This window comes from Mustela putorius, unplaced genomic scaffold (assembly GCF_011764305.1).
Source record: "Mustela putorius furo isolate JIRA1106 unplaced genomic scaffold, ASM1176430v1.1 tig00003859_pilon_pilon_pilon, whole genome shotgun sequence".
In the NCBI taxonomy this organism is placed as follows: domain Eukaryota; kingdom Metazoa; phylum Chordata; class Mammalia; order Carnivora; family Mustelidae; genus Mustela; species Mustela putorius.
In genome coordinates, this window is record NW_025422011.1 from 24965014 (window position 1) to 24981278 (window position 16265).

At 38.3% G+C, this 16265-nt stretch overlaps 1 protein-coding gene across 1 annotated transcript in view; it reads right to left on the bottom strand.

Moving 5' to 3' along the window:
- Positions 1 to 16265, bottom strand: part of GTF2H1 (general transcription factor IIH subunit 1) — a 39378-nt gene that overhangs the window by 20367 nt on the left and 2746 nt on the right. The window contains exons 2-7 of the mRNA XM_004752091.3: positions 10257 to 10429; positions 7088 to 7280; positions 6231 to 6393; positions 5028 to 5121; positions 3247 to 3396; positions 3041 to 3120 (exon numbers count right to left, since the gene is read on the bottom strand). Coding sequence (XP_004752148.1) covers positions 3041 to 3120; positions 3247 to 3396; positions 5028 to 5121; positions 6231 to 6393; positions 7088 to 7280; positions 10257 to 10410 — 834 coding nt within the window. The 5' untranslated portion in view covers positions 10411 to 10429. The remainder of the gene's footprint in view (positions 1 to 3040; positions 3121 to 3246; positions 3397 to 5027; positions 5122 to 6230; positions 6394 to 7087; positions 7281 to 10256; positions 10430 to 16265) is intronic.

Consider the following 16265-nt stretch of genomic DNA (forward strand, 5'->3'; position numbering starts at 1 on the left):
GGGGCTTTAGTCCAGGACCCCGAGATCATGACCTGAGCCAGAGGCAGACACTTAAACGACTGAACCACTAAGGAGTTCTGATGGTAATGTTTTTGTGTGTGTGTAACACAGAGAAGACCCAGGAACAAAAAGGTTTAAGAGAGGAATAGAAGGCTCCATTTTACATCTATGCTGAGGTGTCTGTGAAGTACCTAAGTGAAGATTGCAAGTAAGCAAGTGGATGTATAATTTTGGAATTCTGGGGTCAGAGAGACAGGGTTACCTGGATTCATCATTACATATTAGTATTTAAAGCAATGGAATGAAGACAATGTATTCAGAACATGGACCAAAGTCTTACCAAGGGAGATTACAACACCTAGAGGATGACAGAGGAAAAAGAGGCACCAAAGGAAAAACCGAATCACCTAACATTTCTATTACGGGGATTGGTTATGTAAATGTTTACATTTCCATAAAAGGGAATACCGTGCACTAAAAAACATAAATGACAGTAACACCTATTATTTGCTGAGCACTCACTGTGTAACACACTCTTCTCTTGTAGCAATCCTATAAAGTCAACACATTCTTCGTATTGGATTTTTTCAATTGAGGTACAATTGACATATTAACACTGTATAAGTTAAAAGTATTAACTTGGGGTGCCTGGGTGGCTCAGTGGGTTAAGCCTCTGCCTTGGGCTCAGGTCACGATCCCGGGGTCATGGGATTGAGCCCCACATCAGGCTCTATGCTCAGCAGGGAACCCATCTACAGGGAGCCTGTTTGGGCCCCCCCCACCCTCTGCCTACTTGTGATTATCTCTCTCTCTGTCAAATAAATAAATAAAATCTTAAAAAAAAAAAAAAAAAGGAAAAAAGGTATTAACGTGCTATTTATATATTGTAATAGAACTACCCTAAAACTGACATCTATCATGTCATGTAATTATCATTTCATGTTTTGTGGAGAGACAACTAAGATGTGGCAACTCTGAAGTTTATAATACAGCACTGTTAACTATATGCTATGCATTATATCTCTAGAACTTATCTACCTTGCTAGTGGCAAGTTGGTACCCATAACGAACATCTCCTCAATTTTCCTACCCCCTGCTAAGGTCAGTACTATTAACCTCATTTTATAAGAAAACTGGGCTTAAAAATGTAAAAAAAAAAAAGGGAGCATCTAAGCCAGGTAGTTTGGTTTTATAGTTTATCTACTTAACGACTATGATTTAGCTGGAACTGATAGTAATAACAGGCAAAGTGAAGAACAAAGTCACACATAAATATGTGTAATATATAATTTTTTTTAAAAGATTTTATTTATTTGACAGACAGATTACAAGTAGGCAGAGAGGCAGACAGAGAGAGAGGGGGAAGCAGGCTCCTCGCTGAGCAGAGAGCCAGATGGGGGGCTTGATCCCAGGACCCTGAGATCATGACCCGAGTCGAAGGCAAAGGCTTAACCCTCTCTGAGCCACCCAGGCACCCCAATATATAATTTTTTTAAAGTTAAAAAATTTATTTGAGTAATCTACACCCAAAGTGGGGCTCAATCTTGATCCCACGATCAAGAGTCTCATACTCTTCCAACTAAGCCAGGCACCCCAATATACCATCATTTTCATTTTTATTTTTAAAAAGGACTAATGGTGTGCCTGGGTGGCTCAGTCAGTTAAGTGTCTGCCTTGCTCAGTTCATGATCCCAGGGTGCTGGGATCAAGTCCTGCAACAGGCTCCCTGCTCAGTGGGAAGTCTGCTTCTCTCTCTGCCTGCTTGTAATCTCTGCTCTCTTTTTCAAATAAACAAACAAAATCTTAAAAAAAAAAAAAAAAAGGCACTAAAATCTTTTCCCCATATTAAGCTATACCTCTAAGCTTCACAAAGCTTCATTTTTTTTCAGGATGATTTAGGAGGGCCTTGTTTTAATATGTTGAAATTCACCAAGGAAGTGCCTGAATGTGGAGAATTACCAAGAAAACTCAATTTCATTAAGGAAACGACTCATTTTGGCACCAAGGATTATTTTCCGCTAGAGACTGTAGGTCAAAAGTTTAACATTGGTTTCCTTACCTTGTGAGTACCATACACTAAAATAAAGGAAAAAGTTTAGAAAAAGAAGACAGGAAGGTTTAAGCATGTGTATATGGCCAGCAGAAGAGGAGCCAAAAGAAAGGTAAGAAAACGAAAATCTGAGTGTGAAGAGATTAACTGAGGAAGGCAGGCTCCTAGTTTTTAAGTAGGCACAGGGATGGAACTTGCCTCAATCAAAAGGGATCCCATCTTTCCCCATGAATGGATACATCTGTATGTCTACGGTCAAGATGCAGAGGTAGGTGGTACATACTTCGTGGTCTACCTGTTGAAACTTAATGGAACTAGTGTGCAGCCAAGGGTCACAGGTGTGTTCAAGGGTTAAGGGTCATGGGTGTGCTCAGTGGGCTACAGAAAAATGATTATCTTTCCTTGGCCTATTGATATTTATCCACATTTCTTTAGATTAACACCAGAGAATAAAGCTGGACTCACAAGTATGTTAAGCCCTCACATTACCTAGATATGTACCCATGGGGGAAAAATTCTTTTAAAAAAGTTTGAGCAATTCATACAGGGATTTCAATTTTTCAAGGCAATTTTAACATTAAACAGTGCTACTGACAAGCACGTCTAATAAAGACTGTTTTCTCTCATAAGTTCTTTTTAATTAAAATTTGTTTTTTTGTGGGATGCCTGGGTGGCTTGGTTGGTTAAGCATCTGATTTTGGTTCAGGTCGTGATCTCAGGGTCCTCAGATGGAGCCCTGCATCAGGCTCTGTGCTTTAACAGGGAGGCTGCTTGTCCTTCTCCCTCTCCTTCTGCCCCTCCCCCAACTCATGCTCAATCTGCCTCTCACTCAAATAAATAAAACCTTAAGAAATATTTATGTTTTCTGTTTTTAATAGGCTCTATGCCCAGCATGGGGCTCAAACTCACAAACCCTAGATCAAAAGTCGCATGCTCTACCAACTGAGCCAGCCAGGCACCCCTCTCAGAAATTCTTTTAATACCACTTACCTCATCTAATGATTTATCTTCCAAAGCTGTCAAATCAAGTAATGGGTTTTTTACTCCTAATGAAACCATTGTTTTTAACCCTAGAAAATGAATGAAATAAAAAGTTGGTCAAGTCTGACCTATTTTAGGAGTAAAAAATTCACTAACAACATTATGACTAGAGAGCAGCAAATTAAATTTAATGTGTGTCAGGGATGAATAGTTACCTTTTTCATCTATTTTGGCACATTCTGCAAAGAGGTCCTTTGACCCTGTATTCAGCCGGTCCCTGTGAAAATAGTGGGACTGAAAGAAACGTGTCCAAAATTCCTTTTCTGTCATGTTGTGGGGAACATTTTCGGCATATTTCATTTTTACTGTAGAAAAAAACCAAAATAGTAACATACAGCATTTCCACTTCTTAAAATCTCTCAAATTAATTGAAATATAGACTAACAGCAAGAACTAGATTAAACTGCTCAACTTCATATACTGTATATAATAATCCTACTGTAAATAAAATATGTAACTTGAGAGATTAGGTGTATACTACCTTTATGAATTTTAACAAATTACAAACAAAACCTTATCTTGCTCCAAGAGAATTAAAAGTTTCAAAGTTTTAGCAGAAATACCAAGAATCAATACCCAACAGACTATCAGTTCAGCACATTCCAGAAGCTCACAGTCTAATCAGCAAAGAAGAGAATGAGTCTCTTGAGCCAGAGAGCCCGAATTTAAAATTCTAGGCCTGCCACTTATCATCTGTATGATCTTGTGCAAATTACATAATCTCTCTGTATTTTTATTTCCTCTTCTGTCATGTGAAGGTTAATAAGAGCACCCACTTCATAGGGTTATTTGTAATGACTTAATGAGTTAATATAAAGATCTTAGAATGGTGTCTGATATGTAATAAATACTATATAATTATTACTATCAGAAAAATATGAAAATAATTACAACTTAGTAACTTTTTGAAGCAGACACAAGTTCCTACAGAAGCAAAGGGGAGGCTTGTACCTGCCCAAAGAAGTCAGGATTTTACAGAGATGGCAGTGGGGCAAATACTTAAGCCCTAAGTTTCTCAATATATATTTCCAAAGAACTAACAGAGATCAGGAGTGAGGAAGTGTGGAGAGAAAACTGTTTAGTCAGCAGAATAACTGAAGTGGTGACTCTCAACCTTGGCTGCACAGCATAAATGAATAAGGCTGGGATCAAGTCATTTATCCTTTTAGGATGGTTTCTGCAAGGGTTAGGATTGGTGTGTTAGAAAGGTCACTCTGGAGGCAGCCTGAAGGATGATCTGAATTACAGCAGGAGAAACTCATTTATTTATTTTAAGATTTTATTTATTTGACAGAGATCACACGTAGACAGATAGGCAGGCAGAGAAAGAGAGGGAAGCAGGCTCACTGCTGAGCAGAGAGCCTGATGCAGGACTTGATCCCAGGACCCTGAGATCATGACCTAAGCCGAAGGCAGCAGCTTAACCCACTGAGCCACCCGTGCGCCCGAGAAAGTCATTTATTGATGCCTCTGGACCAGATCATTTTGTGCAGGTATACTAAAGGGTAAATAAAGTTTAAGAGCCGCTGATGGAAGAATGGGAAAGTCATCATACCAATATAACTGATGACAGCACATCATATACTGACCCATTAGTAACTACCATATGTATTCACGTATCTTATTGAACTTCATCAGGAATAAAAGGTAAAGCTTTTTGTTTTTCACTGATGTATTACTGAATTCATCCAATGAAATATTTTTCTTTCTTTTTAAAGATTTTATTCATTTATTTGACAGACAGAGATCACAAGTAGGCGGAGAGGCAGGCAGAGAGAGAGGAGGAAGCAGGCTCCCTGCTGAGCAGAGAGCCTGACGAGGGACTTGATCGCAGGACCCTGAGATCATGACCTAAGCCAAAGGTAGAGGCTTAACCCACTGAGCCACCCAGGTGCCCGAAATATTTCAACTATATGGAAAAATGGATTCTTTTTACCTGCTGGATAGGTCCTAAATATGGACTCAATGATATCAGAAGTTAAATTGTATCTCAGACCATTGCATCCATCCGTTTGGGGCCGGACATCAGCCTAAAATAAAGACCACACATACATGTTCATTAGAATATTGAGGGAAGATGTGTAAGCTCATAATAGATACTGGACAAAGGTGGCAAAACAGACTTTCTGAATAAACTAGAGACAGAAATTGAGGAACTTAACTGTTGGCATTGGGAGAGGGTTCAAAGAAACCTGGCTTGGTTTCACACAATATTACTGATGTGTAAAATCTGCTTCCTTGAAAATTCAACATGGTCAAACAGGTATTTTTAAGTGTGGCCAAAGGCAGACAGCTAGTGGAGCTTTACCATAAAACTTGCAGAGTTTATCAGTTTATCTGACTGGTTTCTTTAGGAAAGGGCTTATTAATTCAATTCAGTACTAAGCAACCAGGAAGATATTAAATATATAACTGGTACTCAAGTTTTTGTTAAATGCATAAATACTGCTTTGGTTCCACCAGGGTATAAACTAAATGAATGCCACTTTCTAATTCTACAGGTAAGGTATTCCCAATTTTTCACTAAAATACATTTTATAAATCTTATTTCTTCTGTAATACATTTAACTCTGCATTACAAATACAGCAATCGTAAAGACACTTATCAGAAAGTTCTAAATTTAAAAGAATTAGGGGAAACAAGTATTAGTCCAGTTGCTAAAAGATTCTCTTTAATTAAAGTCCATTTAATTTCCAGCATGTTAGCATGAAGTCCCCAAACCAAAAAAGTACAGCTAGCAAAAAGTATTTAAAAAATACTGCATTTATATGTATTTTTAAATTTTTATTCATTTATTTGAGAGAGAGAGAATGAGAGAGAGCACAAGCAGGGGAATAGCAGAGGGAGAGGGAGAAGCAGACTTCCTGCCAAGCAGTGAGCCCAAGGTTAGACTCCATCCCACGATCCTGAGATTATGACCTGAGCTGAAGGTAGCCACTTAACTGACTAAGCCACCCAAGGGTCCCAATATTGCATATATTTTTAAAATACTTTAGAAGAATACCATAGATAGCAAAGTAGCTACTGATTTACTTTAAGGAAATGCTAAGTTTTATAAAAGAAATGGCATTGTTAACACATATACCAGGATTTTTTCTTTTTTCTTTTCCCTTCAAGAAATCTGGAAGGGTAACATACCAGAAATGCTGCAGAAATGCCAACATCTTGCTTATGATTGGATGTAGAACTCTCTGTTGCATTCACATTTAAACGATTGGCCCAGAATTCCTCAGCACTGATCACTTGACTCACAACAAGGTCTTTATAAAGCTGAAACAAAACAGGATCTTCTTGCAGCATTCTGGTGATAGAATATATTGAATATATTGAACTTCTAGAATAAAATGCTATTTATGTAACACTTTAAAAAGACCTTAAGAACATGAAACCCCGAGACACTCAACCTTCATTTTATGAGTCTAGAACAGCAGAGGTCATTTAGTTAATTTGTTAGTAATTAAAACAAAAAACATTTTTGGAGGAACAAATGAAGATAAATGGAAGTCTGAAGAAGCAAAGACTAAACTCTTTGAGGGTAGAAATTTGGGATTATTCATCTATCTAATGACAGCAAGATCACCAGGTATTTGCCTGTACTGTATTCTCTCACAAAAGAAGGTAAAAGGGGAGAGACGAGGTATGGTTGAGATTTTCTGGCTACCAATTTCTCATGAATAAGCACTTGGAGACTTCAGCATGGAGACTACTGGCGATGGAATCATTTGTCTTATCAGAAACTCATTATTTTATATGCATTTTCAACTTTTTTACAATGTGATTTCTCTCAGGTTTCTCATTCACAAACACACTTCTAATGGTTTCATGTCATCTTTGTGACAGAGAACTGGGAGAAGGAATGAAAGGACCTTATCACCTTTGAGTCTCAGTTGTGTTCCCTGTCAGATGTTAACCTTGAGGCAGTTAAATTACTTAATGCAGCACAAGGGATAAGAAATAACAAGCTGTTACATGTCTTTATTCTTTTCCCCCTTCACCTGTTTTTCTCTTCCAGCTCTTTATTTGCTTTCCTCTTGAATTTGGGCAGCAGCTGCTGAAGAAGGTCTTTTACTGCATCTCGCTCTTTCACGGCTGTGCTTTCATTGGAAAAATGGAAGTTAGTTGTGTCCCCTGCATGCAACACCAGCTGAAGCTGAATTTTAGCTTTTCCTTCTGGACTGATTTTCTGGCCTAAAAAGAACCATGAGATAAATTAGATGAGGATACCCACACTGGAAACTGTCCTACAATAGGCTACTTCTCCTCCCAAGAAGATTCAGAATTCCTTTGGGCTTCAGCTGCCCTGTTCCAATCTTAATGCTTTTGCAGAAATACCCTCTTCTCAAATAATCCCATATAATCAGAGCACAGTTTAACAACTGCCCTGCTAACACTCAGCTTCCTTCTTCAGTATCCTCTTTGTGTGGCACTTTTCACCCACTGCCTCCACCTCAAGATACTATAGGGCTTTTGTTTCCATTCAACCGGGGTAGATCTCTAAATAGCCAACTAGGAGTCCTGAACCCACCCTGAACATCTAACACCAAAAAACATTATCATTAATAAAAATGATCTGTCATAATTCAAAAAACTCCAAAACACACCCCTGTCTTCCTCACTGCCAAGAATAATACATAATTTTACATTTGAGAGATGTGGTGTTACCACTTCAACCAAGTGATGAAACTTAGTCTCATCCAAAGTGGGTGTCACAACCTCACACTATGGGCTTTCTGAGGAGATAGAACAGTAAGTAAACACCACCACCCACGTGTTGTTCTTGCTGTGAGGGTTTAATCTGAGTACAATCAAGCCTGTAGATGTGATTTTCAGATTCTGAGAAATACAGGCCTACACAAATAAATTAAAGAAAACCTTGAGACAAGCAAACAATCAGAATATATGTGACAAGCCTATAAAGACTGAAGAGACTACAACTCCCTCTGTGAAGAGTGGTTTAAAAAAAAAATCAATACTACAGAAAACATTGGGACAACTAGGGAAATTTAACAGTGTTCTGGATATTCTATGATTAAAAATTTCTTGGTGTGAAAATATTACCGAGCAAAGTGTATGCACATGGAATCTTAAGTGGGACATACCATATAGGTATGCACTGTGCCATTCTTAAAATTTTTCTTTAACTTTGAAACTTTTCATAATAAGCTGAGGTTGGGAATGTCAAAATACACCAACATAATGGAGAAATTGTACTTCTGAACTAGTGGGCCTCATGGCAATAGTAGAGCTTGTCTCTGTCAGAGGAAGAGAAAGAGATAGAGGGGCCTGGTCCCATGAAATCAGGGACTCTTGGAAGTGTGAAACAAGCTCCCTAGAGCTCACAACCCAAACCACCTATCTCCTAAACAAACTTTTTCAATAAAGATGCAGCTTCCAGACCAACAGTTTGAATAAAATATCTTAAAACCAAAACCAGCAATACAGGGCAATTTACACTGTCAGCCAGCCTACTCCGGTGTTCTATTCTGTTTCTCCAAAACTACCACCCCTTTCTAGGCATCTTTTCTCAGACATTGCTTTATCCTTCCACCATCTTAGACTTTGCCTCTGAAAGGCGTACTTCTGAAATGGCTTTTTTTGTTTGTTTGTTTAAGATTTTATTTATTTGAAAGAGAAAAAGAGAGAACACATGTAGGGGGAGCAGCAGGCAGAGGGAGAGGGAGCAGCAGACTTCCTGCCAAGCAGGGAGCCCAGTGTGGGGCTTGATCCCAGGACCCGGGATCAAGATCTGAGCTGAAGGCAGCTTAACTGACTGAGCCACCCGGGTGCCCCCTTAAGTTTTTTAATTAGGTTACTTAACTGCTGATTTTCACCTTAGTAATTTACTACTGGTAACTTTCAGTGGATTCTTTCAGAAATGGGTATTATTTCAAATATTCAACTTAAAACAAAAACTGATCTGGGGCAGATGTAGATTTGGGTCTGTGCTCTCATTCTCAATAACAGAAAAATTGTTGAGAAATAGGAAAAGTATATATTCTTTATTGTATGTTGTGGGTATCACAATGAGTGTGTGTTTTGCAGAGCTAACAGGATCTGCTTCCTGTTTAAGAGAAATGCTAATAGAGGCAGTTCCTAATTTATGAGTTTCTTCTGGTACAAATTTTAGTTTGTAAGAATACTAGGAGGAACTTGGTGAGGCACTTTTCCACAGAATTTTGAAAGGAGGTAGTATTACCAGAATAGTGGACAAAACACCAGCTAGCTTAGGCAGTACCTAACTATGATGAATTTTAAACAGTATTTCCTTTTGAAAGTTAAAAATCCAAGTCGTTTCAGTGGAGACAGGAGAAAATCTTGGTCATTTCCAGCAGCAAGTAGAGGTAAGTTCTTAGGGTCACTGTTCACACACAAAGAACATTTATAAATTGAGCCCTTGAATGTGTAAGGTTGACTATTTTTTGAGGTGTCATGTTCCTTGAAATCTACACAGGATTTTATCTAGGGGAAGAATTTTATATCCAGGAAAATAAACGAATTTACATTAATTGTTATAGTTCAGATTACCACAATTTGCTAAGGATACTCTCTGAATATCTCCTATCTATATCCAATAAAAAAGTGAGTTAAAAAAAAAAAAAAGTGAGTCTATCTCCTCAACAGATAACAGATGGTGGCCACATAACCAAAGATTAATTAGACAACTTGCTTAAATGATACAATTTTATTAAAGGGCAATCTGCCATAATCCATCATTTTAACGCATTTAAATGCATGAACCATGCGAACCAGTAAATCTACCTCACAAAATACCTCACACATACAACTTCACAAAGATATTAGCCCACAGAACTTACTGCAGTACTGTTTGCATTAAAAGAATCGTGGAAACATCCTAATGGTCCTTCAACAGAAAATTAATGAAATATATAACTATATATCCATTTAGTGGGCTATTATGCAACTCCTAAAGGAAGGTTCATTTGGGGATCTTTACATGACATAGATTTACATACATAAAACTATACAAACTCCATTATTAATCACAGGTTACAGAATAACATATATTCAGGGAACCCACTTTATATTTCCTTCAATATGTTTTTTTGGGAAACTATAATAAAAAACCCCACAAAGACAGTATGAGCAATCTTTTTATAAAATGACTAACAAATCTTCCATCAGACCTTAGTATAGCTGACTTACATTTAATATCTGCATACATATGGCTGATTGTAAATCTATCTTTGCCTTCAGGTGCCCAAGCGATTCTTTCTGCCATGAGGTATAAAGCTCCATCCTGCTTCTTCTGACGCACCTTCTTCACAATCAGCAAAACTTCTTCAGATGAAGTTGCCATGATGCCTAGAAAGTGCTAACTGAGACAAAAGATTTCACATCTCAATTAAGATTAGATCTGTTGACTTCTGGAGTCCTTTCCAAATCTAAACCTAAACTAATAATGAGGAGGAAAAAAGTCCCTGATTGAAAGTTAAAGATAAAGTTGTATGGCATTATTCATTAAAATCAAATTTAACCACTGATATCACAGGTGTGAATTTACACAACACAGTTTATGACACTTGGAAGTTCTTAAACCATTTCTACATATTCTATTCAGACTATTTTCTATTTTACTTTTAGTTCCCCCATAATATTCCCAAGTTTTAAATGTATGATTTGACTACAGGTATGCTGGTCTTTTATCTAATCTATATCTAGAATTAGAACCCTACTGAACTTTAGTTCAATTTTGTTTCAGTTGAAACAACTAAGTGCCATAGGGTTTGTGTGATCTTCCCAGAACCACTCTCAGAGCTGACAGCACACCCACATTTCCTGATTCCTGGTCTAAGTTTCTTCCTGCGTGCTTTAAAACAAAATTTTTAACCCTTAACATTTCATATGCTAGTTCACCCATCTTTTAACAAGCAAATGTCTTCAACTATTCTCCAGGCTTGGGCTGAAAATTCACTTGTATATAGCTAATTCATTACCTAGGAAACAGCTTTTAGTCTCCCTACCTCTACCCTTCCTTCCCAGTCCTGGGAATCTTAAAGATTCAACCCAAATCCTAGCTTGGGTGTAGCTATCTGGAATATGAGGCTGGAAAGGAATGTAAGGCTGTATTGGCTTAACAGGAAAGAAGTCATGATGGATGGCAATGTCTCTCATGGGCTGGGATGGGGAAAGTGATAGTACAAATGCCCCATATATGTCATTTCTGGTGAAGTTATGACTTTAAATTTTAATTTCCAAAGAAATAATTTAAAGTTACTTCTTCAGGGATAACTTAAAATACACTTTTAGAGAAATTAATGTATCTAGGTCTAAAAATTAAATTTGCCATGAGCAAACAAGTGAAACTTTAAAGAAACCCTTGTCCTGGAAGTTAAAACAATTAGAAACAATGAAATACTGAATCTGCTATTAGTTATTCAAGTAATTGAGGAACACTTCTATTGGGACATAGTGGGAAAGGAAGCATCAGGAAGAGTAGCAGGCTTTAAAAAAAAAAAGAAAAAAAAAAAAAAACGGAAATCACCGATTCTTCCATTACCTCTTAGGATCAATGAAAAATATGACGGGAATAAAAACACTTTAATTGTGGTTGACATATGATATTACATTAGTTTCACACATACGTATAATATAGTAATCTGAAAAGTTATGCCCACAACTGTAGCTACAATCAAAAAATTCACTCAAGCAATAATTTAGAAATAAAAAATACAAGTGAAATCTTAATTTCTCTGAAGTTAATTTTCTGAATTTTGAGTAGCCAATTACCAGGCTACTCTACCTGAGAAATAGGAAGAAAAAAGGGTCAATGTGAATACTTATCATTCAATAAATTTGTTCTGATCCAACAAGTTTAGGGTTATCCAAAGATGAATGTGTGACAATAATGATTTGTGTTTTTTTTTTTTTAAGATTTAATTTATTTACTTGACAGAGATCACAAGTAGGTAGAGAGGCAGGCAGAGAGAGGAGGAAGCACACTCTCGAGCAGAGAGCCCGACGTGGGGCTCGATCCCAGGACCCTGAGATCATGACCCGAGCTGAAGGCAGAGGCTTAACCCACTGAGCCACCCAGGTATCCCATGATTTTTGCTTTTAAAGAGCTTCCAGTTAGTGAGTAAGATATGTATCAATGTATACAAATTAGAATGTGTGAAGTTCCTAAAGGGAGATTAAAAAAAAAAGTGTTCTGAATTAGGACTCCGAGGCCATTTCCTCATAGAGGAGGTTTTGCCAAAGGTTTGTCATAGATTTTTTTTTAGTGCGATTAAAAAAATTCAGGTATAAAGATACAAATGGGGGCACGTGGGTGGCTCAGTGGGTTAAAGCCTCTGCCTTCGGCTCGGGTCATGATCCCAGGGTCCTGGGATCGAGCCCCGTGTCGGGCTCTCTGCTCAGCGGGGAGCCTGCTTCCTCCTCTCTCTCTGCCTGCCTCTCTGCCTACTTGTGACCTCTGTCTATCAAATAAAAAATAGAATCTTTAAAAAAGAAAAAAAAAAGATACAAATGTAGTGATCCAAAGGGGCACGTGCACCCAAATGTTTATAGCAGCAATGTCCACAACAGTCAAACTATGGAAAGAACCTAGATGTCCATCAACAGATGAACGGATAAAGAAGATGTGGTATACATAAACATACACACACACAGGAATACTATGCAGCCATCAAAAGAAATGAAATCTTGCCAATTGGAACAACGTGGATGGAACTAGAGGGTATTATGCTGAGCAAAATAAGTCAGTCAGAGAAAGACAATTATCATATAATCTCACTGATATGAGGAAGTTGAGAGGCAACTTCAGGAGTTTGGGAAGTAGGAAAGGAATAAATGAAACAAGATGGGATCGGGAGGGAGACAAACCATAAGAGACTCTTAATCTCACAAAACAAACTGAGGGTTGCCAGGGGGAGGCGGGTAGGGAGAGGGTGACTGGGTTATGGACACTGGGGAAGGTATGTGCTATGGTGAGTGCTATGAAGTGTATAAACCTGGTGATTCACAGACCTGTACCCCTGGGGCAAATAATACATTATATGTTAATAAAAAAATAAAAAATTTATTTAAAAAATTTCAGGTATATTATCAAATCACCAAAATGTGTGCATTTTAGGTGGTCTGTTTGATGTATTTCAACAATTGTATACATGCATGTACCTTTACTCACAACAAGACAGAGAACATTTCTGCCACCCCCCAAAATTCTCTCATGTTCCTTTCCATTCAATTCTCTTTCTCTCACCCTCCAACAACTATTTTCTGATTTCTATTACCACAGGTTAGTTCCTGTCTCTTCTAAGTTTTCATATAAATGGAACCATGCACCATGTACTGTCTCTGACCTTTCACCCAACCTGTTTTTTGAAATGCAGTACATTACTTCATGTATCAGTAGTTTGTTCTTTCTTATACCTATGTTAATCACAAGTTGCGTCTTAAATAAATCATGAGTTCGAGTCCCACGCTAGGTGCAGAGCTTACATTAAAAGAAAAAAAAAAGTACTTAATGCTTACTAACATGTGCCAGGCACTGGGCTAAGTTCTTTATAGGTATTATCTCATTCAGTCCCCAGTTAACAATCCTGAGGTAGGTTCTATTATTAGTTCTATTCTGCAGATAAAGGAAACTGGGTCTAAAAAAAATCAAGATGCTTTCCCAATGCATCAAGGAAGTAGCAGGTTTGAATCTGGGTCAGCCTGACCTTGGAGTTCCACCATGCTATTCTGCAAATATATGTAACTGGAGGGATATACACCCAACTTCATAGTGGTTACCTACTGGTGATGGAATTACAGACAACTTGAATGTTCTTTTTGTTTTCTGGATTATCTTTAATAATACATTTTTTTTTCTTTTTCAAAGATTTTATTTATTTACTGACAGAGATCACCAGTAGGCAGAGAGAGAGGGGGAAGCAGGCTCCCCACCGAGCAGACAGCCCAATGCGGGGCTAGATCCCAGGACATGGGATCATGACCCGAGTTGAAGGCAGAGACTTTAACCCACTGAGCCGCCCAGGTGCCCCTATAATAAATACATATTTTATAATGAGAAAAATAGTTTTTAAGAAAGTCTTTCCAAGAGTTTATTCCCTATCAAACCAGAGGTTTATAAGATAACATGGGAAAGTGTTAGTAGCGTTAGTGTAAGAAAACAATGGTTATTTTGAATATTTCTGTAATACACATCAATTGTTTCTTATTTACTTTAAAAACTTAATGTACAAAGAAAATTTTATAACATTCATGCAACTATTCAATACTTTAATATTAATTTTTATATTCATTACAATACAATTCATAATAAGTTTAAAAAGTCTGTACTATCAGAAGTTACACTGTATACTATACAAACCACATTTTAAGAAACATGAATCAAAATCTGAAAGATAGGGGCGCCTGGGTGGCTCAGTGGGTTAAGCCGCTGCCTTCGGCTCAGGTCATGATCTCAGGGTCCTGGGATCGAGTCCCGCATCGGGCTCTCTGCTCAGCAGGGAGCCTGCTTCCTCCTCTCTCTCTCTCTGCCTGCCTCTCTGCCTACTTGTAATCTCTCTCTGTCAAATAAATAAATAAATCTTTAAAAAAAAAAAATCTGGGGACGCCTGGGTGGCTCAGTTGGTTAAGCAGCTGCCTTCAGCTCAGGTCATGATCCCAGCGTCCTGGGATCGAGTCCCACATCGGGCTCCTTGCTCAGCAGGGAGCCTGCTTCTCCCTCTGCCTCTGCCTGCCATTCTGTTTGCCTGTGTTCGCTCTCTCCCCCCCTCTCTCTCTGATAAATAAATAAAATCTTTAAAAAAAAAAAATCTGAAAGATAGGAGAGGAAACTTTATGGACAGGGGAAAGCAGACAATTGTAAGACAATTTTAAGTATGTCCACATATGGGAAAAAAGCAGTGAGCAAGGACAGCTAGCTGTCTCCAATTAGCTGAGATTATAGGCACAGATAAAAAGTGCTAGCTTTGGAAAAGAACAGAAAAAACTTTTTTGAGACAAGAAGGTACGAAAGAAAAGATGAATGAAGACAGAGAAACTGTAAAATGGAGAATAAATCAGGGGATGGAGAGAACCATTAGAGTCAGTCACTAGCATGTAAAACCAGTCATATTAAAATACATTTGGTGGGGTGCCAGGGTGGCTCAGTGAGTTAAAGCCTCTGCCTTCGGCTCAAGTCATGATCTCAGGATCCTGGGATTGAGCCCCACATTGGGCTCTCGGCTCAGCGGGGAGCCTGCTTCTCCCTCTCTCCCTGCTGCCTCTCTGCCTACTTGTGATCTCTATCAAATAAATAAATAAAATCTTTTTAAAAAACAAATAAAATACATTTGGGAAAACATTCAAAATAAATCAGAGATAAGTAACTCAACATTGGGATGACTAGCCAATTGTCTCACAGATAACTTGCTTGGCAAATTTCCTTGTTCATTTGGAGCACCTCTGTTAATTGCACAAGACCAGTTTTAGAAAGTTTAATAAAACTGGTGGGGATATCCTACAATGTCTTCTGTGATTTCCAGATTTTTCTTGAAGTTGGCTCCTTCTCTTCTGGAGAGAAGCAAAAACTTTTTCCCAGTAAACCTCTGTAAGAGCCACAGAATATATTATTTATGAAAAATATTGGTTAGCTCCATCTCAACAAATCAGCTTGAAGATCTAGCTTTACTTAAGAGATTATTTTTTTAAAGACACCTGGGTGTTTCAGTCAGTTAAGCCTCTCCCTTCAGCTCAGGACCCTGGGATCAAGTCCCGCATCTGGCTCCCTGGCTCAGCAAGTGGCCTGCTTCTTTCTCTGCCTCTACCTGCCACTCTGCCTGCTTGTGCTCTCTCCCTCTCTCACTGACTTTAAAGATTTTATCTTTATTTATTAGAGTGAGATTGTGCGGGGGGGGGGGTGTTAGAGGGCGGGGCAGAGTGGTAGAGGGGGAAGGACAGGGAGGAGCAGACTCTTCACTGAGCACAGAGCGGGTCTCGATCCCAGGATCCAGATGGAGATCATGACCTCTGCTGAAACCAAGACTTGGACATTCAATCAAATGAGCCACCCAGGTGCCCCTACTTAAAAGATTATTTACTTTATGAAATAATCTGCCGCAAGACTACTTTAAATAGCAAGATCCTCCAGTAAAGGGATTAATTCATTTGCAGTTAAATATTTGCTTGAAGTTAAATGTACATGCCTTGCTGAGCCTTTGCACA